Below are 22,773 nucleotides of genomic sequence, written 5' to 3'. Positions count from 1 at the left end.
CTCATGCATTCAGGATATGGAAGCCACACACTAACTAATATCCTTTTGTGTCAGAGCCAGTGGGCATCCTTTTTGTGTGACTGTACAAATATATACACGTGCGCATGCTGTGCACATGAAATAAAAACAGTAATTAAATTTGAAGTGATCTATTTTTCCTGATAAATTTGGTTTTACTGTTTAAAATCTTGAAAAATGAATTACCAGTGGGATGAAATAATATTATAATTGTATTTTTTTATGTAATCAATGAAAACCATCAGGTGATCAATTAATGAATCATCCTGAAATTGTTTTTTCGATAAGGACAGTCTTTTGCGCCATGTCTGCATTCATGCACGATTTTGCATCTTTGTGTCTTTTTGTGCCAAAGAAGTGCTGGGGGCTACATACATCTGGACGTGGGAGCTAGTTCATGTGTGTGCCGCACAGACACGCGTGCGCCGCACAATATCATTTCACGCAATATTATTTCTCATATAGCTGTAATGACATTAGGCCGATATGTTGATTATACTGTCGGCAAACAGCAGCCTGCTGATTGGGTTAGCATATAACCTTATATCACATCTCTCCATTCATCCCTGTGCTTTTTTTTTTATTGCCCTCATTTTTCCAAATCACTTCCCACTTCTCCAGTTTCCAGGGCGAGGTTCCAGGCTATGCAAGCAGGTGATGAGAAGTAATATGATGACAGGAAGACACAACAACTTAAGAGAAGAAAACCCAGAACCTTAGAGCAGCCCAAGTTCTCTGAGTGCAGGACAAAGAAGCCTAGTGGTAGGATAGAAAAGCGTTGTCGACAAACATAAGAATAAATGAATATTTATTCGCGCTGACAAAACCCAGTGAGCACGCACAAATTGTGCATGTTACGGTTTCTGCTCAGCTTTTGTTGTTTTGATTTTTAACAGTTGTATGGATTGATGATGAAGAAGAAGAAGAACAAAAAGGGAGATTTTTTTGGTGTGGGCTACTGAGATTGTTAAAGAGAATGAGATTTTATTTGCAGTTACACATGGACACTTTAGTATCTGCACACACAAAACAAGGTTTTTCATGCATTAAGGAAGTTTTAATCCCCCCCATAGAGGTTTTAGCCAAAGCTAAGATGCTAAGATCACTGCTCATTGGGATTTTATATACTCAGGGATAATAGGAATATTCATTACTGTACATAGACGAATCTTGTTTACATTTGTGGTATAAACTTCAAGCTGTGTTTGGAGTTCACTGTGTAGCAGCTACAGCTTTAATATGTGTCCATAAGCAGCAGAATGCAATGGCAAAAATCAGCAGAAAACACACTGTAGCTGTATACAATCACCTCTATTTCCCTTCTCCCTAGCTAACATGTACACACAAACATACATATGGTGTACTCTCAAACACAGACTTCTTTATTATCTACAAGAAACAAACATTACACAAAATACCTCTGGCGATATTTGTGCTTTGACGAAAAGAACACTTTTGGTGCTGTTTGGTTCTTAAACACAGCTGTGTTAGCACGTCGAACTGTCAAGATTTTACTGCAAATTACTAATGGTGGGAATCAATATGTGTACCACATGCACAGGTAATGATTTAGCCATGTATAGCATACAGCTGGACAGACAAGCAGCAAATGGAAAAAAGATAACAATAGCAATAAATTCACATCAGCCATACCTAACGCATAAGATGCTATGCTATGTCAAGGCTAAATGACACAAGGAGAAAAATGAAACTAGGTTGTGTGGAAATTAAAAAAAAAAAGGGGGGGGGGGGTCTGATTTAGTATTCAGTAATGGCTGAAGGGGATTGGGGGAGGGAGAGAAAGCAGACTTATGTATAGGGAAAAGGGGTGGATATGATGAAGCTGGAGAAAATTAATCAGTGGTATCATCTCCCGGCAAGTTTAGTTAACACTATTTCTGCCAGTTACAAAATATTCCAGCAATTAGTGATTTCCCATCGTGTGGTAGTGTAAAGGAATCAAACTTTCTGCTCTTTCTTTTCATGTATGGATTAAATATTGAATGATTAGCAATGCATTAGTCACTGGTAAGTTCAGAACCGTACTCTGGCTTGAATCTTAGTGCTTTAGTCTTCCTGTGAGGGAACTTCTGTTGTATCGGTGTAACAACCCATTAAATCAGCGTGCATATACACTGCACACACACAAGAAAAGCACAGTCGCTTGTTGACCTCACATTAGATAAGCCCAGTGTCATCAGTCCAGCACTCCAATGTTTGTTTGCATTTGTGCATGAGCTTAGCCTTGAGGCAGTCTCAATGCTTGCATGTACATTATAATGTAATCTAAGTGTATAAACATATTAATGTGTGTGCAGAGCAAGAAAATCACTGTGACGAAATCATAGTGTGACATTTTGCAGGAATCTAAAACTTTATTTTGATTCTTTTTAAAAACTCTACAACACTTTTGCTCATAACTGCTTCTCTCGATCAATTTTAACAACGATAGAAGCAACGTTAAAAGTAAACTGACTAACACTTTGACTCCAGTTTATGACAATGACTAAATAATACTGTTCTTTCTGCTCCAGACCAAGGCCAAAATGGTGCATTTGAAAGACAAGCTCCGCAATCGTTTCAAGAGAATGGTGGAGGAGAAAGAGACGAGGATTAAGCAACTAACTGACGAGCTGAATGGAACGAGGCAAAAGGTAAAATGCACGCAAAGGGTACACAAGCGCATACTTCAAATGCTTCTTTTATGTTTGTATAAAATTTAAAGACATTTTACAGATTCTTCAATGAATGAGTCCTATTTATCTATAATGAATTGCTGCTTCGCTGTAAGAGCATTTGTGAGCGAAGGCTGCCAAGAAATGGGAAAGAGTAACTTCAAGAGAAGACATGCTTAGTGTTTTTAACACGTGGGTCATAGTCTTTTTTGGTCAAACACATAAGTACACAAATAAACATACAGTACTGAAAAGCTTTTGAGTAAATGAATTGCATTGCACTGTGAACCCTTGGCTAACATTATTGGTTGACCCCTGGGATTCTGTTAGCTAATTTAACTACGCCATCCTAGCGCTTCAATCACTTTTCCACCCACTTATTTTATACCCTTTCAATTATACAGATTACCATTGCTAGTAGAGCTTATTGAGCTGTACTTCTGATTCAAAGGAACACCGGCCCATTGAGGCACAAGCACTGACTGACGTACACACACACACACACACACACACACACAAGTACACACCACTTGATCTGCATATCATTATGCTTTTGATCGAATGCCAAGGTTTTCGCTGAGAAAGACGTCAGAGTCAAATGAAGCGAGCATGTACACAACACCTGTAGGATTTGTGTGTGTGTGTGCGCTCGTGTGCGTTCATGCTCATGAGAGAGGCAGCTGTGAAATCTGCACCTGTTTAATTGAATTAGCCTCGTTAATGTATTCACACAGCCTGCCAAAAAAAAGCGTGGCATTAACAAGCTCATTAGACCAATTAGTTAATTAATTGTCTGTATGGCAGAAGCTTCCCAAAGAGCTGCGTCTTCATTATCTGATAGCTGCTGCCTGTTGGATCACTGCTTGAGAGCTGATAATGCACTCTGTGTGTGCGCCCGCTTGTACGTCTCATCAAATGTCGTATATTCCTGCATATATGTGTGTATATATACTGTATGTACTGTGTGTGTGTGTGTGTGTGTGTGTGTGTGTGTGTGTGTGTGTGTGTGTGTGGTTATTTCAGGTAAAAAATGTGCGTGTGCGCGTGAATGCTCATGTATTCGTCTGTCTGTGTGTAGCATGCTCATAATATGGTGGCCAATATCAGTGTGCATATTGCAGTGAAAGGTTATGTGGGGGCCGTCACTCCCACAGGTAAAGACAGAGCAGTCCTCCCAGCCACTTTCTAATCTCTCTTTTATTAGAAGTTAATATCTCGCCTGCTCTTTCTCACTCCACACTCCCACCTGCTTAGAAATGGCCCCGCTCCATCTTTTTAATTCAATTATATTAGCCACCCTCTCTCTCTCTCTCTCTCTCTGTCTTTCTCTGTGCCCATAACTCTGCAACTCACATCTCTCCCTAACACACTATCTATCTCCTTCTTCCTTCTCTGTCTCTTCCCATCTTACCCCTCCTTCCTTTGTCCTCAAATGTTCCATTTCTATTTGTAATCCTAGATGGAGGATAGACTTTGGCCAATCAAGGATTTGCGCAAGCCATTCTCCCTTTCTCCTCTTCTCTGCCTTGGTGGCAGAAATGTATGATGGCGAGCAGAGGGGGAGAAAAAAAAGACGGGAGACGGGAGGAGGTGGGAGGCAGGAGTTGAGGGGAGGACCCCAGGGGCGAAACTTTGATTGCTAAAGTAATGAGACTTGATCAGATTGAGGTTCTCTCTCAATAGGAGCTCTACTAATATGAAAGTCCAGGGCTTAAGCACTCATTTGAAATAAAATCACAAATCTGATATTCTTTCTTCCGGACTCTCAGCCAAGGTCCTATACTCCTCTGCTGGAGAATTAAGACTTCACAGAGACCACATGGGAACTTTTAATCATCTCTGATGGTGGCAGATTTGGAGATGGGGAAAAAATGACCCTAATGTATTAATTATGTAACAATATTATGGAGAAAGTCAGACCTGTAGACCTTGAGCTATAGGAGGGATTTTGGCAGACACTGAGATCTTTAACTAGCTGGATCAACAGGCCTGACCCGCAGTGAGTGGGAATAAGAAAATGTCAACATCCTGTTATACAGACTCATAACAAATTAGATGTGACAACATAGGCTTTTTGAATTACCTTGTTTGTAGCCCTGTGAGTAACTCAAATTTGGATGTTTTTCCAAGGTAAATGTGACTTCGTTTCCAAGAAAGGCTTGATTGCTGCTGCAAAAATAATACTCAGTCTCTACTTGTTCACAAGAGCAAAAAACACCATGATGTTGGCACTAGATAACAGGAATAAAGACTATCAGTCACTTTACATCGCTCTTCCTTTTGGCTCCTGGGCACTTTACCATGAATCCAAGCTTCTTTTGCACCCTATCACCGGTATATAAGCCTTTAAAACGTTATATTTCTCGAGTTTTAATATTGGATATTAGCGAAGACTTTGTCTAGTAACTAAGCTGACACAGAACACTGCCTTTAATTGTGTCTTGCATGTGAAATATGGCTATTGTCGTACAGTCCGGATTGCAGTCATAAGTAAGTATAGTAAAACATTTACAGAAGCTGACTTTTAATTAGATCTTATTGCTTTTACTTGGTTTAACATTGATGGCAATAATATTTAAAATGTGTAAAAATGTGCTCTTTTGCCAAATGTCCATTTTTCATTTGAAATCCCTCTTGCGCCGTAGATGGTTTAACATAAAGAACTTTTGCTCTCTGGTGTAATATGTTGAACTTGGTTGAAGCGATGAAATGAACACGTTATTGTCCTAGTTTTTGTAAAACTTATTTCCCAATAGTCACACAAAAAACTGGGGCGAATAATCCAGATAAAAGAGAGATTTTAATTCATTATTGCAATAATACTGGGTGGCCCATTGCTTATAATTGTTACCATCCATTAGCAAAGCTGTAGATAATTTAACTGCATTGATGACCACCTTTAACTCACTGTTGCACTGTGTTGGGTGGGACATATTAATGCTAGGAAGTGTTTCTGGGAGGCTCACTTAAGGAGGCAGAGGTAGGTTGTGACTGCGCCAAGACACATGCCCCTAACCACAGTCTGCTCCTGGTGGCCGTGTTCACTTTGAGTGTGTCTTTAGCTCCATATTTTTTTTGTGGTTATATCTGCATCTTGTTATGACCTGATCTTATATCATCCAGTTTGATAGAAATAAAAATATGCAGGCGTTTCGACTAGTGCGTGCACGTGCATACAAAGGTATGGTATGGTATCTCAAAGTGTGTTTGCTGTGACTCTCTGCGGAGCTTCCTTGCTAATCTAACACAGGACCATTTAACAGAGTCCCAATGAATAGAGGCTTTGATTTAAGTGGGATCTGAACCACGGGCCCACACACACTCACATTCATGTTTGGGGTGAGGAGTTCACCCACTGTCTGCGTCCTCTGAAATTATTGGTCTTTTTGTATCAGTAATTGCTCAAGCGCAAATTCATGTGCAGTAACGCACACCACACACACCAACAGTTACTTAGAGCGGCACTGTGGTGCAGTGATTAGCAGTTTTGCTTCTCCTGGTCTCCAGGAACATGCAAACTCTATGTGGCGTTTGCATGTTCTCCTGGTGCTTGCCAAGGTTTCTCAGATTCAGATTTTTCCCACAGTCAAAAAGACATGCCTGCTAGGTAAGTTAGCTAAATCCTAAATTGGCTGTCCATATGAATGAAATCATAAATTGCTGGTAAAGAGACAGTTCACCCCAAGTTCAAGTTGATGAAATTCCTTCGTGCTACAATAGGCTATGGATTGTAGTGTGAAGGTAAATGGTAAATGGCCTGTATTTGTATAGCGCTTTACTAGTCCCTAAGGACCCCAAAGCGCTTTACACAACCAGTCATCCACCCATTCACACACACATTCACACACTGGTGATGGCAAGCTACATTGTAGCCACAGCCACCCTGGGGCGCACTGACAGAGGCGAGGCTGCCGGACACTGGCGCCACCGGGTCCTCTGACCAGATCCAAGGTGGATCCAAGGTGGCAGATCCAAATGCAAAAGACTCAAGGCAGAATAATAAAAGCTGATAAAAGCCCAAACCTGCTACTAGACATCCAAACGAAAACATAACCCAGAGAACTACAACAACACAAGAAAACACAAGGAAGCAGAAGAGCACATGCTGAAGGCACATCAGGGAATAGCCAAAGAAGACCAATACTAATCTGAATATTACTACTTAACAAGATGAACAGAAAAAGGCAACACAAGGGGACCAAGGCATAAACACAGAGCGAGACAGAGGGACAGCTGAAAAATATGAAATACAGAAAGAACTAAAACCATAAAGTAACGGAAAAACCTGCCATTAATCTATAACTTAAGAATTCACAACCCCAAAACTAAACACAAAGAAACACACAACGTTCTACATTAGACAGTGTGGGAACTAAGCACAAATGCTAACTAATGAGCTAAAACATAAATATACATAGAACAAAAATGAGGAAATCATAACTCAAAATGTAGGCGCTTAAGTAGAGTAAAGAAGCCCAACTAAATAATAAACCAGAAGACGCAACTCAAAAACCTGGCACAAAAAGCCAGGGATCATGACATCTCTGGCCCGTACTGCTATTTATATGGTGTAAGTTACCAATCACTGGGAATATTGGCTGTAGAAATGCCTGCCCTCTCTTGAATGTAATGAATGCAAACAGCACTTAAAAGTCGTGCTTAAAGAGCCAAAAAATACATTACAGAAATACAACTCAGCACAATCTTTCCAGAAATCCTGACCCGGTTGCTCAAACAAATATAAAATAAAAATAAAAATCCACAAAGTGTCAGCACTACTTGAAACGAACATCTTGTTTATCTTCTGTAACTGAAACCACCACATCTTGTTGGTAGTTTCGCAAACGCTACGGGAAATCTTCGATTGAGGCGAAAGGGTGCCTCTGAGCACTTTTTTATTTGCAGGTAGAAAACCTCCAAGCTGAGGAGGCTCATGCGAAGCCCCTCGCCCAGGATGTGGTTAGTTTGCGAGTCACATAGAAGTCTCTGAAGAGAACATTTGTCATAAAGGAGAAAACTAGAATGCCATCCTCAAAGACAGCCCAGCCACACGGCAGAGCACAGTGGGTAAGCGCGCTCTGTCTTTCACACGCTCGCACACAGAGGAGAGGAGATCTTCTTAAACAAGGAGCAGAACTGGGCATCGTTCTCTAAATCAAATCCAGCGAGGTACATCGGGGAATTCTCCTCATTTTTTACTTCCTTCACAGTTAATCATCAGTCCTTCTTCCCCTCCTCCTCCGCCTTTCCTCTCTTGCCCTCTCTCCATATTTAATAACTCATCCCCACCATCTTAGCTCCGCAGAGGGTAGCCTCATACATTAAAGAAGCATGTTTGTGTGAATATCACTTAGCCATTAGAAGGAACAAGATGGGGGGAGGGGTTAAATGTTGGCTTGATTTTCTTTTCTATTAATTATTTTTCTTCAGATCATTCTTTTTTTTTTTGCTTCCTTTGTTGTCTTTTTCCTCTCTCATCTCCCTTGTCCAGCCTCTCTCTCTCTTTTGCCCCAATGAGAATCAGTGGTAATGAATGTGAACATTAAAGAGTCGTACGCATGATGAATGGAATGGCCTTTAGGTTTCTCTCACTGTCCTCTCTCTCCCTCTCTTTATTTTTATTCTCGCTCCCTCTCTGTTTCATTCTCTCTTCTTCTTTTCCTCCTCCCCCTCTCACCCCTCTAGGTATATCAGAGTGGCGCGTGGCAGTGATGTGTTTTAGGCTTAAATTAACCTATTTACTGTGTCCTTGGCCAAACCAAGTCATTTGTCTGCTCCTTAGTGTTTTAGCATGGTGGGTGCCTGTCAGCCAGCTAAATGAAATACATTCGACATAAAAACAGCGGGCCCTTAGATGCCGACTTTATGCCCTTACTTTTCTAACACTAACTTAATTTCCTTATTACCTTTTTGACATCACTGGTGTATTCAGAAGGTGCCAGCAGCTTAAATGCGATAAGTGTAACACTGTATTTTCATTTCATCATGTTACTGATGTTCTGGGGCCGAGTTTGAAAATTTGCGGTGTCAAAGGTTTAAGTAAGTGTCTGAAAATAAACAGGTTGCTTTCTGTTGCCAGCGTGATTTTGTATGTTACAAAGAAAAGGGGCCGTGGCCCAGCTAAACATCATGTGATGCTTTTTTTTTTTTCTTTTAATGAAAAGCTTTTTGATGCATCTGATGTAGAGGAGATACAAAAGGATCACAACACAGTGAGAGCTCTGCCTCCAGGTTTTAGAAGCACTGCTCCGGTTAGCGTCCTACAACTTTATGACGAGTAGTCAAGCAGTTTTATTGGTCCCGAGTCAAAGCGGTAATTGTAGGGGTCCCTAGCCTGGCACAAAGCCTTTATGATGTTCCCTTTCACTTGTACGGAGAAAAACCAGAAGCAAACGTCTCTAAATTTTACTTTCATCTCCCACCTCTCTTATTTGTATTTTCTTGCAATGGGTCGCTCATTCTTCTCCTTGCGTTTTGGTCCACCACAGCTTTCTTTTTGTCTGTCGGTGGGCTTAAAGGTCCTAACCTCAAACAGTACTTTCAGATCATCATCCTTGCCTTTCTTCCTGTCTCTGCTAACCTTGCAGTTACGAATAAGTGAAGGTATGTTAAGTGATATCACGAATGCCCTGAATCAGACCACCACCAACCTGAATGCAGACAGACAGAAGATCTTAGGCCAGCTGCACCATGCGAGCAAAGAGGTTGGACGTCTACAGCTGGAATTAGCTCTCGAGCGTCGCACCAGTGAAAAGAAGGTAATCAGCTTCGTCTCCAAGGTCTTAATTCAAATATTAAAATGTGAATTCTTGTAAAATCTTTGCTTTGTTTGACTTTGTCGTTTTACAATTAAACCGAAGCGTGTGCGTGTTTTTCCCCCTCAAATTGTTGACAATTGGTACGTTAAAGGCGAGTTTTCCACCTCACCATTAAAGCAAGAGTTTCTACAGAAAGCGGGCACGTTGGAAGAAAAATGGTTAATCTAGAGATACGAAATTTCTACTGGATGGGAGATTAAATATAATATTCACTTTAATGTAATGCATTGTCTTTCCCCACAATGGGACTGATAAGATGGGTCGCGTAGGTGAGGGATTCATTTAAATATGAAATTTTCAAATGTAATATTCACTGTGACAGGCATTGTCTATTTCTACAATAGTGCTGATAATAAGGTTTTAGATAATGGGTAATAGGATGTTCTGATATTTAGAGCCTTATTAAAAACACATACTTTTGATGAAGACAGACTTGGCAAAAATTTTGATTGTTCCGCTAAAATGGGATTTCAGCTTCACTACTGCTGGGATTGTGGCGAAGCTGGGAAATCCAAAAGCATATGTTAGTGCTTAGTGGTTTGTGTTTAACCTTCAATTAACCAGGTTGCAAAGATGCCTTTCCCAAAGCCGTTGGGAAATTTCAAGGGCTCGGAATTGTAAAAAAACAGAACACAGCACATGAGGTTCGGTCCTTGTCACTGGGATGCCTCTTCACTGACAATACGCTTTTTCAACGTATTTTTTAGGGTGAAGGTTAAGTTCAGAATTTTGCTGGCTATCCGCGAGTCTATTGTTACAGTAGTCAGCCATTTATTAGAGTGCCCATTTAAAAATGCTCCTCTGTAGCTCATGTTATATGGGAGTTTGGGTAAATTTAAGAAATTTAATTAGGGGGTGCACAGGAGTTCATTTTCACGATGAAAGCAGCTGCACTGAAGTTCAGCTCCTTAAAAACAAGTCACCGAAGCTAAGCTGTCACATACAGGAGAGTTTTAAATAATTTCTAAAACGGTTTTGTGCTCATGTGTTTTGTCGCGCACATACATTTCATGCAGTTACCTGTGCACGTGCAACTGTGTGCACATGTATACGTGTGGGTGTGTTTAAGTCTTTTATGTTTGTGCTGGTTAAGTCAAAAGATGGACCACAGCTCTCAGGGATCTGGTTTCTGCTTCACATCTGGCCTTGCTTTATGCACAAAAACTGGTTTTCTCTGATGTATTACAAGCCCTCTCTCGCACACCCACACAAGGGCGCACACACTTGCAGCTTTGCATTCCCTCATGCACACTTCATTCCGTCGTTGTGTGGACGGTGGCTGCAGTAGGTGTGCGGGAACGCGAGCGAGCGCCCCTGCTCCCTCTCAAATCTAAATGAAACGGAGAACTTTGCATTAAGTGTTTTTTTTTTCTTTTCGCTGCGGCTCTAAATGTCCAAACATTAGCACAGCTGAACAAATACTGTCAACACTCTCTCCTTCATCTTAAATGTACTCTGCTGATTCACTCTCTCTTGCACTCGCTCGCCCTCTCACTTACAGTTGCACTTCTTTCCTTTGAATAAAAAGAGAACGCAGTCTGCTCTCGCTGCAGAGAACAAGTACTCTAGTCACTTTAAAATCGTAATTATCCGAAATTCTTGGGAAGTCAGCGTGGACACGGCATTTATATTAGATTTATATAAGAAACCACTGAAACATCTGTTTAAATCTTTTTTCCTCTCCCTGCGGTATCATTTTTTTTCTGTTAAAACAACATTTCACCAAACACTGATACTGATGTTTGCAGGACAGCTACGGTTTGCTGTTGACATTTTTTTACTGTATTTTTTAATTTTTTTGTGACTAACACAACATATATGACACAGGAAATTTGTCAAATAAAAGCAGATGTGTGCCCTTTTTTATGTAAATGTCCAGTCTTAAATTTAGAGCCTTATTAAAAACACACCCTTTTGATGAAGCCAGGCTTGTCAGGAATCGGACGGGCACAACTTCCTCCTTAATCCCTTTAATTTCCTACCTTTTTAATCCCGAATCCTTTTTTTCTAACTAACTCGCACATCATCATCAACATCATGTGAACAGCCACATGTTGTTGCGACTGAGACATGAGGTTGAAGTCTTGTCTCTCCCTCCCCCTCCCCTCCCCACCCACCATCACCACCACCTTGTGTCAATAATAAAATCATTAACATCACAAGCGGCTTTTTTTGTAGAAATGATCTACTTCACCTTCCCAGGACCAAAAGACACACACGCACACAAACTCTTCTTTAAAGATCACAGATCACAAATGTGCACAGGAAGCAGAACGGGGGATTTCTTGACTTGAGGATTCACGTTCAATTTTGCTGGACAGTAAAAGCCACAAAATCTCGCCATAGAGCTATATGTGAGGCACGACCTTTCAGATCCTTTACTCTAAATCTTAAAATATCTCACTCTATGCGCGCGGAGACTAAAGAACAGTAAATGAAGCTGTGTTTCAAAACAGATGTGTGCACTATAATCCTATTTATTTTTAATCTGCTGCTAACTCTCCTGTCTAGTGTGTCCTCAGCTTCCTCACTTGGACTTTAGTTTAAAATGCAAGGACGCACAAGTTGTGTATGAAGCACTTTTGGAAAACTAATTCAGATGCCCTCCTATTTAAAGTGGAAAAAGAGGTGAAAGCAAACAAAAGAACGGAGTAGGAGCAGTACAGTGGAAGGTAAGCGGCGTTGACTAAAGTTGTTCGAGCCTTCAAGGTTGGACAGGGACAGACGTGGGTCCTGGTCACAGCGCTTTACAACTGTCAGAAAAGCTTACAGATTTTTTTCTCGCTCTCTCTCGCCTTGCTTTCTCTCTTGATCTCACTTATTGCTCATTTCTTTTCTTGCCTTGCCACATCTCTGTTTCATCCCCACCACCCTCTTCACTACCCCACCCACCCCCAACTGTTCAAATATTATTTCTCCCCCTCCTGTCGTTGTCCCCCCCCCACCTGCGCACCTCTTTTTTTTCCTCCCTCTCTTTATCTTGTCATTGCCTGTCAGTGGGGATTCTATCTACGCCGAGTGTTGTGTGCGTGCGTTATGTGTGAACACATTGAGACTGGGATGCACTTAAGAGCTCATTGATTTAAAAATACCTTCGATATTGGAGGTCCCCTCCTGCAGATTCGTTCAGGAGCTTATCACACACACATAGACATCCAGGTAGAGATATGCATAAACCAAAGCTCCACTCCAAAGTTTCTCCTTAAACTTTGTGATTGACCTAGTTAGCGTGTCGTTTTGACAAGTTGTCTGTTTTGACACGACGTCCTCCGGTGTTTATCAACATCCATTCTGCCTATCACACGCTCACATTGGGAATTCATGCACGCGCACGCACTCAAAGATAAATCAAGCTATGGTTTAACAATTGGCAGGAAGAGAGTGTGCAGTGTTTGCTATGGGTAAGTGGAATGACTTGTATTTGTAAGATGAATAAAAGCTTTGGTCAGTTTTTTTTTCTTCTTCTGTGTGCACGTTTTTTTTATCTGATGTCTGTGGAATGCAAAACACCACCGGTATCACTCCGGTACCAGGGTACTACCTATTTGTATGAGTCGAAGTGTTTACATGAATGCTCCTGTGTGATTTAACTGGTGCGTGGATAGCGGTGTGTATACACAGGGCTTTTTTTCTTCCTTCTTCTTCTTCACTTGCCATAGCTCAGGTTTAGTGCGTCTGGTGAGCCTGGCCACCGACAGCCAGAGGTGAGAGGCCAAAGAGCCAAGTTAACTCCATCAATCCCCCTGGACAGTTACAAACAAGCCCTCAACTCTGGTCAAAACGATCCCTAGATCATGGATGACAGACAGCAGGTGGGGAGGGAAAGAGAAACGGAGAGCGAGCATTTGACTCAATTCCAAAAGAAAGGCTCTTACAAATTGGAAGTGAAAACTTGTCTGCTTCAACTATAACAAATAAGCTGTTAAAATTAGATCGAGACATAGCATTTCTTCTTTCTTATTGTTATTGTCAGCATTGTCAGTGATATTGTGGTAAAATCACTCACAAGACAGGATTAGATATCAAGTAATACAATCTTGCCTTCATGTCAATTTAAAAAAGGTTAATTAATTTAGAGCATCCTATTCCTCTCGGTCTTCAACTCCCAAATACTGGCCGCTGATTTTGTTTTTTGTTTTGGAGATGATCAGATTCACGTTTCAGTCATAGAAAGGTTAAAAGAACAACTTAACATCTTTAAAATGTTAATAAGCCATCGCAAAAATATCCCAGAGTTAAAAAGAAACTTTTTGGCTCGACACCCAAACCTGGCCGTTCTCACCAACCTCAATGAGAAAAAGACCGTGGCGAGGTAGGAAGTCGGTGAACACGTACAGAAGAAAAATGAGAACAAAAAATGTCCAAAACATTTCCCCGAGGCAAACTTGTAAGGAATCACACCCACATGAAAGCGCACACAGACATGCAGACGCACACGCTCACGCACTCATTTGGCATCGAGCAGAAGTGGGTAATTAGGGAAGGTCACCAAGGAAACAGACAAACACAAGCTACTGTGAGACGTAGCGTATACTCAAGAGAAGCATCAACAACCGTTTCCCTGTATGCAGTGTCATTCACCCATCACCGCCACCATTACCTGAAACACACAAATATGAAAACAACAACTCGAATATTTTATCTCGAGTTCAGTAAACGGTGACAGAGTCGCCAGCGAATGTTCTTAACACGACGTTCCCTTGTCCGAATCTTATGAGATCGGCTGTGGCTTTGCGATTTAAAAAACAAAAGCAACAAAAAAATGGGTGTTTGATGTGTGATTAAATGCTTTCATCTTACAGATACAGAAGAGGGAGGTTAAGATTTGTACACTGATGAAGGAGCTCACAGAAAGTAAGGGACAACACTCAGAGTGTCAAAAAGAGGTAAAAAAACCCCCATCAGTTTCATTTTTCATGATTATTGTTAACCACACTGAAATTTGATAATGGAATCACTTTTTAACGCATCCTGTTTTTAATTGTTTGTTGGATAATGTTGAGTGGGTTTATAATTAATATTGTTTCATTACATGTTTATCTTTGGACATTTAAAGCTTTTTCCCCTGGTGCGGATGCAAATTTATGTGCAAATGTAACAGTTGCTTCGAAAAGACAGGTCTTTGGAGAAGCTCCGTGAGGAGAGGGATGAGCTGAGAATCCTGATGGAGGACCGAAGCAAAGAGTGCGCCCACCTCGACCGGAGCAAAGCCAAACTGGAGGCTGACTTGGCTCTGAGCCACAAACTCCACACCTCACACCTTGAGGTCCATCTCTCTCTGTCTGTTTAATTAAAGGAACTGGAGAGGCTAAAATGCCAGGACGTGCAACTTATTTAAATGCACGTTTTTATTAATTTTGTTAATTTTCTCTGTTTTCAGGTTCGAAGTAGAGATGAGTTAATTCTGCAGCTCAGAGCCGAAATGAAGACAGCTGAACAGAAGCATCGAGGAACACAGAAGCAGGTGCGGTGGCTCGTCTGCGTTCACTTTTCAGGTTGTGTCATGCAGTTTTTAGAGATTAAAAAATACAATTTGGAGAAATGGAAACTCCATGTTTTTCCCTTTAAAACTGCATATTTGGCCGTTTTTAAGCAGTATTTTATGAAAAAGGCGCTTTCTTTTTTATATTATGTTTTGCTTTTTGGGTTTGAAATTTGTCTTAGGGCTTTCAATTCTCTCCTACAATTTTTTTTATTTTTCTTTCATATGCCGAGGCTAGGTTCAGTGATCACCCCTATTTTTTCAACACTTCCTTGCTTTACACCCACAGAGTTGCACACATCTACTCAAGGGAAGTGCCCAAACCAGCAGCAGTCTTCTACTGTTGGCTATCGAGCAGCTCCATCAGAGCAATGGGAGGTGTAGCACCTTGCTCAAAGGCTCTGCGAAAGTTGGAGCTAAGGAAAAGGGAATCGTTACTCATTCATGCTGTGCCTACATTTTCCCAGCTGGTCCTGAGACTAAACTGGGAAACTCTCTGACTCAAACCTGACACTCACTTTTTGGTTACTGCCACCCCCTCACTGTCTCTTCTGTCTGTCTGGGTGTGCATAGTATCCCAGCGTAAAGCTTTCCTCGTCTCCATCCTTTTCAATTTTCATCTTTTTTTCTCTTTCTTTTGGCTCAGGTGACAGCTCTGGAGGAAGAGGTAAGACACTTAAACTGCACGATTAGAGCGCACAAGGAAGAGGCCTGTCAGTTAAGCGAAAAGGTCAGCGATATCGAGCACCTTAGAGAGCAGAAGGAGAAAGAACAACAGCAGCTACAAGAGCAGCTCCGTATTAAGGAGCAACAGGTAAAGAGAAACTCTCTCCTCTCCTCTTCACCTTTGCTCACTTCTTGTGAAATCTATGGATCAGTTGAACTCTGACCGGGAAGTCGTGAAACAGGCTCACAAAATTGAAGCGTAACCCGGAGGGGGGACCGGCTCCGTGCTTCACAGCCGACTGAAGCAGAACAACTCTGAGCTCGGCCAAATGCACAGCAGGCTGAAAGACCGAGAGCCGGAGGTCACAAAGCTCAAGGACGGTTTAAGTCGGAGGTCCATAACGGCGCAGAAGTCGACTCTTTTGTGTGCTCACTTGTCTGTCGGCTGAGACATAATCCAACCGAAAAGCCATCTACTGCGATAATCCAATGAGGAACATAAAAGGAAAAATCGGATGCACTTGTGCGTTTGAGTGCGAGCGCTCTAAATCACGGTAGACAATCAAGTAGTCAGAGTTTTCTGCCAGGAACGGCAAACCGACTCGCTTGCGGCAGACAAGCTTTATTTTGTAGTCATCTTACATATATTCCAATCTACATCATCTGAATTACTAAACAAGACACGATGACTCTACTGTTTGTGAAACTCTCACATCTAATTGGAACTAAGCATGAATACAGACAGGGAAATGTAGACCAAGAATAAAGTTATTATCAACTTAGGGTCAACTTGGGTAGTCATGTGACGGCAGTGAATACTCAAACATCAGGCCAAATGAGGCTTGTCAGGTCATGAGGGTCAGATGTGTTTTCCATCATGTTTAATGAGGGTTGTTTGTTTCCCCAAAGCACACGCTCCTGATTATGGTCACAAGAAAGCCATAGTGTCCCCATTAAGTCTTGTTATGAGGCCTTTCATCCAGTAACAGAAAGAAATGCAAAGTCCACCATTAGTGTTTGGCCTGTAGGATAGTGAATTCATTAAAGGAGAGAAATACAGTGACACAAGTAGAGCAAGTAATAAATACAGCTTTGATATGTAAAGCCGACGTACGACGTCTCACTTTATAGCGTGTGGTTCTTCTCCGTGTGATTATTTTTAAAACTGTTACCTCAGACAACCTCGTCAAACATTCACCATTCACCACCATCACGCTCAGATAAAACAGAGGCTGCATGGGCTGAGTCAATGCTTTTAAGCAGTCCACGCACGCGGCCGTACACCTACACAGGTTGTTCAGTCTTTCCACTCTAAAACAGAGAGTAAGAGTCGATGACTCCTCTCCTCTGGTTTGTCTCTTTCTTCCTTTTGCATGAGCAAGTTCTCTCTCGTGCCACCTTCAATCCAGTGTTAGTCCTGCGGGCCCAGTTAATCCCTGGTTAAACCGAGCTGCAGTGAACCGCTGAAATCTAACTAGTTGGCTGTCATTAGTCGTAAAACCCTCGTGTTCTGATCCAGATTACAGCGGGATTAATGTGGATGAACTCAAGCTGAGTGTTAGAGCGGGTTTAACTTTCTCAACCTCTCCCCTTGAAAGGTGAGCTACGGTAGGATTCCTAGTGTAACGGCAGGATTAAGCCCGGTTTCACTTCCTGAGTTCCCCTTTCATTATGACAGAGGTTACTGTAGAGCAGTGCAGTAAATTACACCATGTTAAACAAACTAGCATGGGTCTGTTCAAGTAGCTTTTTAAGGCACGTTTAGTCACGAAGCATTGAGTAATGGCTTTGGTTTCACTGTTTGAATTTTAGCATAATGATAATGATGATGATGGTTGCTGCTGTAATAGTTTATGTAATATAAAAGTTTACGTTTTGCAAGATTATTTATTGCTTCCTACTTCATATTGCTTTTTTTTTCACACATTCACACGTGCCACTGTGTCTTTTTAAATTTGACTGCTTTCATCATCTTTATTGAAAAACAAAGGTCAACATCAGCATCTGTACTCTGTTTGATTTTGCTCTCAGGCTGATACAGTTGAAAAGAAGCTGAATAAGGAGAAGGAGAAGGTGGAACTTCTTAATCATCAGCTGAAAGAATCCAAGGATGAGCTCAAAGAGGCCAATTTGCACACCCAGGAGCAGAAAGAAACGGCTGCGATTTTTAAGCAGAAATGCACGGCAGCAATAGAGAAGGCGCGCAGGGTGCAAGAGCATGTGGAACGTCTGGAGGAGGAACTACAATATTCACAGGAAAAGGTTAATAATGGCCGATATAGCCTTTAAATACATACATACGTTTTGTCTAATATGTCTTTAATTTTGAGTCTGACTACCTGTTTTAATGGCAGCTAAGAGAGTCGCAGTTAGCAGCTTCTTCGCTGAAGGAAGAGCTAGCTGAGCTGGAGCGCCGGTATCAGGAAAAGGTTGGCCAGTGGGAGAATTCACAGGAGGCTCTTGACCAACTAACAGATGAACTTCAGGCCAGTCACAACCTGCTAAGAGAGAGTGAAGAAAAACTGGAGCACTTCAAAAACCTGATGAGATCCCTTCAGGAGCAGATGGACACACTCAATCAGCAGGTTTGGGAAAACATTTACGTAATGCAGACACAGCAATAACAAAAGGATAAATCCAGACACAAACACACGTACAAATACATGAACATAGTTAATCCTTTATATCTATGTGGACAACCTGATTTGCTTGCGTAACAAATAGTATTAACCTTTCTTGCAAAAGAGTTGTTTTCCTTCCACTTAATGAAACATCTGAAAACAGCGTGATTCATTGTATACACTAATTCTGTGTAATCATGTCACGTAACAAATGAGGTTGACTGTGAGATCAGTGGAAAACTCGGTCATAAACCAGTTCAGCCTTTCATTTCAAACTAAGAAACTAATGCTGTTGCACACTTTACTGTCTCACTATGTATTTTTTCATGGATGCACCCACCTCCTTAAAAACTAGGTTTTGAATACATGCCTTGTTTTTTTGGGGTTAACTCCGATGGGTGTCTCTCTATTTTCGCAAGTGCACCCAGGTGCTTGCCAGCTCCAATCATGCTGTACAAGTGCATGCATGGATATATTGCTCTGTGTGCTTGTGTCATTGTAGGCACGCATGTATATGTGTGTGTGTACTAGTGTGCATTTGTGCATCTGTGCACTGGCGTGTGTCACTTAATCTTTTCTTCTTCTTTTTTCCCCCCTTTCTGTTTTATATTTACTACGTCAGGCAACAAATGAATCATCTTTATTACGGAGAAATTTAATTTGGATGAACTTAACTGCTGCCGCCAAGGTCAGACGGGCAGAATGTCATTTTAATCCAATCAACTTTAATCTGTTGGTTATAAAAGAGTTAGGCTGTTGAAGAATGGCTGTATCTCAGGCCCTTTATTACACTGGCTAATGACTTTGATTGTAAGGCGCCTATCAAGAGGTTAGGAGTTCTTATGGAGCTTCACATCCTGCTAATGCGCTACCTCATGTCACTGTTGGGCTTAGCTAACCCTAAAATCACCATTGCCTTTATTCCCTGTTTACGAAGAAATACAGTGTGGAAAACATGAAACAGTTTTAAATGAAAGAAAACATGACTATAAAAGCAGTTTAGAAGTTATAGCGTTTCACATTTGAGGGATAAATGGAGAAGAAAACCATGGACTGGCTCAAATTGTGAGTGTAGTATCTTAATTCTATCTCTACTGGTCAATTTATATTCGACTAGAGAATATTTCACTATAACATAAAGATGGACAGTTGAAGATAAGTAAGATTTCTTCCCTTTCCTATAAAGATGTCTACTTTTGAATTACTTACATAATTTGCCTGTATAAAGGACAGCAGCTAATAGGGTAAGATTGAGGGTAGTGATACATTAAGCAATTTATGAAAAAAAAGCGAGAGCATTACTCCTGGCGATGCTCTCGGGAGTAAAAAACAAAGTGTAACACTTTCACTTTTTTCCAAAGAGATATACATTTGTAATTAAGAGAACAATGCAGATGTTCATGAGCGCGATTGCTCATAGTACTTCCTATGAGCTAGAGTCACGTGCTAAGTTCGAACTTGTTGTTTTACAGTTTGTATAATGTGCTTGAAACACCAAGGTCATGTTTCTCTGTGCAAATCAATACACAAATGAGTGTAACACAAAATAATGTGCTTCCTTAATGGCCCATCAATGCCACTGCCATTTATTAGTAAACCAAAATAAGTGTAATCTGTTGAAATGCAATTCATTCAATTCATTCGCCCTTTTGTGTCTTGACTTGGTGGTTTGTTTCTATTTAAGTTTCTGTTTAGGTGTGTTTTGGGTTATAGAACCGATTAAAATAAGATTTAAACAAGCGGGATGTTCTTAAAAAAATGTTTTTTCTAACTATCTATATCACTTACTCGCCCTTTCTCTCGTTACTTATAGAAACTTGCTGTGGAGTGCGACCTGCAGCTCTATCGTCGGAGCCATTCTCATTCTGATGAGGAGTATTTGAGTCTAGGAAGACTCAGACAGCAGCTGCAGAAGGTAATATCCTGCATGGCACTGCTGGGATTATGCATTCTGTGTATTATCATCATAATGAAACATTAAAATATATCTGCCACAGTTATGTTCAGTGATAACAGCTGAGAGATAAGATTTGTTGACATTCCAGTATTCAGAAGTAACGCTGGTAAATGTAAATGTAGGCTTATATTTAAAGTTTGTTTTATATTTACATGGACAAACAGTTTTTGCTACATTCCAGCACTCATTTTTTCTTTGTGTGTGTGTGTTTCAGCGCTGTGCGGCACAGGTTGAACACCTTGCGGTGTGTGAAAACACTATTCTTCAGATGAAGTCAGAGCTAGAGAGACAGTAATAACAGAGTCTATAAAACTCTCATTCTCCTCTGCTGCTCGGTTTCTGTCCTTGTCTCTCCTTTCATGCCCTTCTCATCAGTCTCCACCCCCAACTCGCTCTCATTTTCGCAACAGTCTGCTTACTAAATGGCACACAGTAGATATATTATGTTACTTGGCAAATGTAAAAATCTATTGAAATCTTTTTTTTTTAATTTCAGTAATCATTAATATGCTATCTGGTCTACATATTATTACGCTGTGTTAACTTGGGCAGCACATTTTTTACAGACCGGTTTGCTCAGGCAATTATCTTTTGCTCTCCTTACCTTAGAGTCCAGGAAAAGGTGGGTCTGAAACCAAGTCTCGCTGCTTCCCAGCAAACTCACCGGAGCAATCAAAAACAGCTGGAACAGGAAGTGATTCGTTCAAAACAGGAAGTGGCATCCTTAGAGCTTGAACTGGCGAACGCCCAAAAGGTATTAAAATAATGCATATCTGCTGACCTGTCCTCTAATTTAGTGAGAGCTATATTAATTTGACCTTTGTCCCGTCTGCTTTTAAATTCAGACGCATCTGCCATTCTCCTTAAATGTTCGCGATGCAGTCATTTCAATCTAAGGACATGTTTGAGTTCCCAAAGAGGAGTATTTCAACCACCTCCACGGGCACCACACACCCACCACTCATGTGATTGTCCTGCGATTGTCTGGCAGAAACAAATTGCCTCGCCATTAATTAAAGCACCAAACGGTGCCAAGGCTGGTGAAATTGACTCCAATTAAGAGCTCAATGGGACACTAAATATTCAAATTACTCAAAGTGGTGACTGTAGCCTGGCAGAACGCCAGCATTCCTGGCAGTCTTGGACACATCATTTATATGTGTGTGAGTGTGTGAGTGTCTATGTTTGCGCGCGTTTGTGTGTACGCTTGCTTAGCCGTGTATGGGTAGGTGGAAACGGTAATATTTGATTTCGCACGTTAATTTGTGTTTGTCACATATTAGCAAAACACGTGTTACTCTTACCAAAATCATATGCTCGCACACTTACATTTACTCCCACAAACACACACAGCGGCAGGTTCTCTTGCTGTCAGGTCTTGCCCATTCATTCACACAACTTCCCTGTGGAATACCACATAATGAGTCCGTGTCATGTAGGTACACATATCTTGAAGTATACATCTACATTCATCACATGCATAATGCATGTACACATTATTAACTTTTATCATTATGCATATATACATAATTATACAAGAGTCTAATCCTTTACATGAGTGATCAGTCATACATACAAGGGCTGAGTTCAGAGCCATTAACACTAAAAACATTTTTTTTAAGGAAATTGTATTTGACAGTGTATTTTTTGGGTTGCTAAATGTGTGTGTTTTTTACAGAAACACAGAATTTATATTGGTTCATAATGTTTTTCTGTTTTATTATTATTATTATTATTATTATATCCACCATCATTTCCACCACCTTCTGTCTTTTCCAGCTTTAGATTAAATGGAAATATATATATCTTTTATCTTCGGTTTTTATTCAGGACCATACAATATGATGCGATACCATTTTGGAAATTCTTTAAATGTAAGCAGCAAGCAAAGCAAATAATAAGTGATTTCTGATGATATATTTAGAGGTCTATTGATGGCAACTGTTACATGGCAACAGCACATTATAAACACAACTGTGCAACATATTTAAACCGAACAGACGCTGGATGTTTCTTTGGCCCGTACGCTGCAGGTACAGGTGACACTCCTCAGGCAGTCAGATGAGGAACTGAAGGAGGCCAGACAAGAGTCTGCAAGAAAGAGCCGAGAGGTGGATGTGGAGAGAAGAAAGGCCCAGATGCTTCAGGAGGCGTTACACAAGGAGCAGCAGAAGCTGCAGAGTGCTATCAGAGAGAATGAGACCCTGAGCACTCTCATCGGAAAGCTGAGGAAAGAGCTGGAGGAGCTGCGCAGCAGTCACCAAGTTACAGGTAGCAATCAGTCCATAAACTGATAAGCTGCCGTTGGTCCTGATCCATGTATGCAGTTAGTCATAAAGTAATAATTTTCCGTCAACCGTATATTCATGTTGATAACATATACATATTTCAGTTAGGACTAATATATTTATAAGAAGAATGCTATTAATATTCAGTATTATGTCACTGTTCAGGGACTTCTCTGCTGTTCGGCGCGCATTCGTGGATGTCTGTAGTCGGAGAGAGCAAGAGCCAGACCCCAACATAAAACAGAGTA

At 41.0% G+C, this 22,773-nt stretch overlaps 1 protein-coding gene across 1 annotated transcript in view; it reads left to right on the top strand.

The window, feature by feature from the left end:
* The window catches only part of LOC146567504 (uncharacterized), an 84,606-nt gene that overhangs the window by 29,975 nt on the left and 31,858 nt on the right, over positions 1-22,773 (top strand). Inside the window, exons 4-15 of the mRNA XM_085287415.1 lie at positions 2,553-2,672; positions 9,281-9,451; positions 14,314-14,397; positions 14,613-14,777; positions 14,892-14,975; positions 15,640-15,807; positions 17,691-17,921; positions 18,014-18,244; positions 20,094-20,195; positions 20,452-20,528; positions 20,847-20,991; positions 22,271-22,508. Coding sequence (XP_085143541.1) covers positions 2,553-2,672; positions 9,281-9,451; positions 14,314-14,397; positions 14,613-14,777; positions 14,892-14,975; positions 15,640-15,807; positions 17,691-17,921; positions 18,014-18,244; positions 20,094-20,195; positions 20,452-20,528; positions 20,847-20,991; positions 22,271-22,508 — 1,816 coding nt within the window. The remainder of the gene's footprint in view (positions 1-2,552; positions 2,673-9,280; positions 9,452-14,313; positions 14,398-14,612; positions 14,778-14,891; positions 14,976-15,639; positions 15,808-17,690; positions 17,922-18,013; positions 18,245-20,093; positions 20,196-20,451; positions 20,529-20,846; positions 20,992-22,270; positions 22,509-22,773) is intronic.

The sequence above is a fragment of the Mchenga conophoros genome, linkage group LG9 (genome assembly GCF_057382185.1).
Source record: "Mchenga conophoros isolate Kocher_MC1m ecotype Shallow Benthic linkage group LG9, M_conophoros_male_GT1.1, whole genome shotgun sequence".
Classification (NCBI taxonomy): domain Eukaryota; kingdom Metazoa; phylum Chordata; class Actinopteri; order Cichliformes; family Cichlidae; genus Mchenga; species Mchenga conophoros.
The sequence above is the reverse complement of the archived record's forward strand: the minus strand, read 5'-3'. Positions and strand labels throughout refer to the sequence as shown.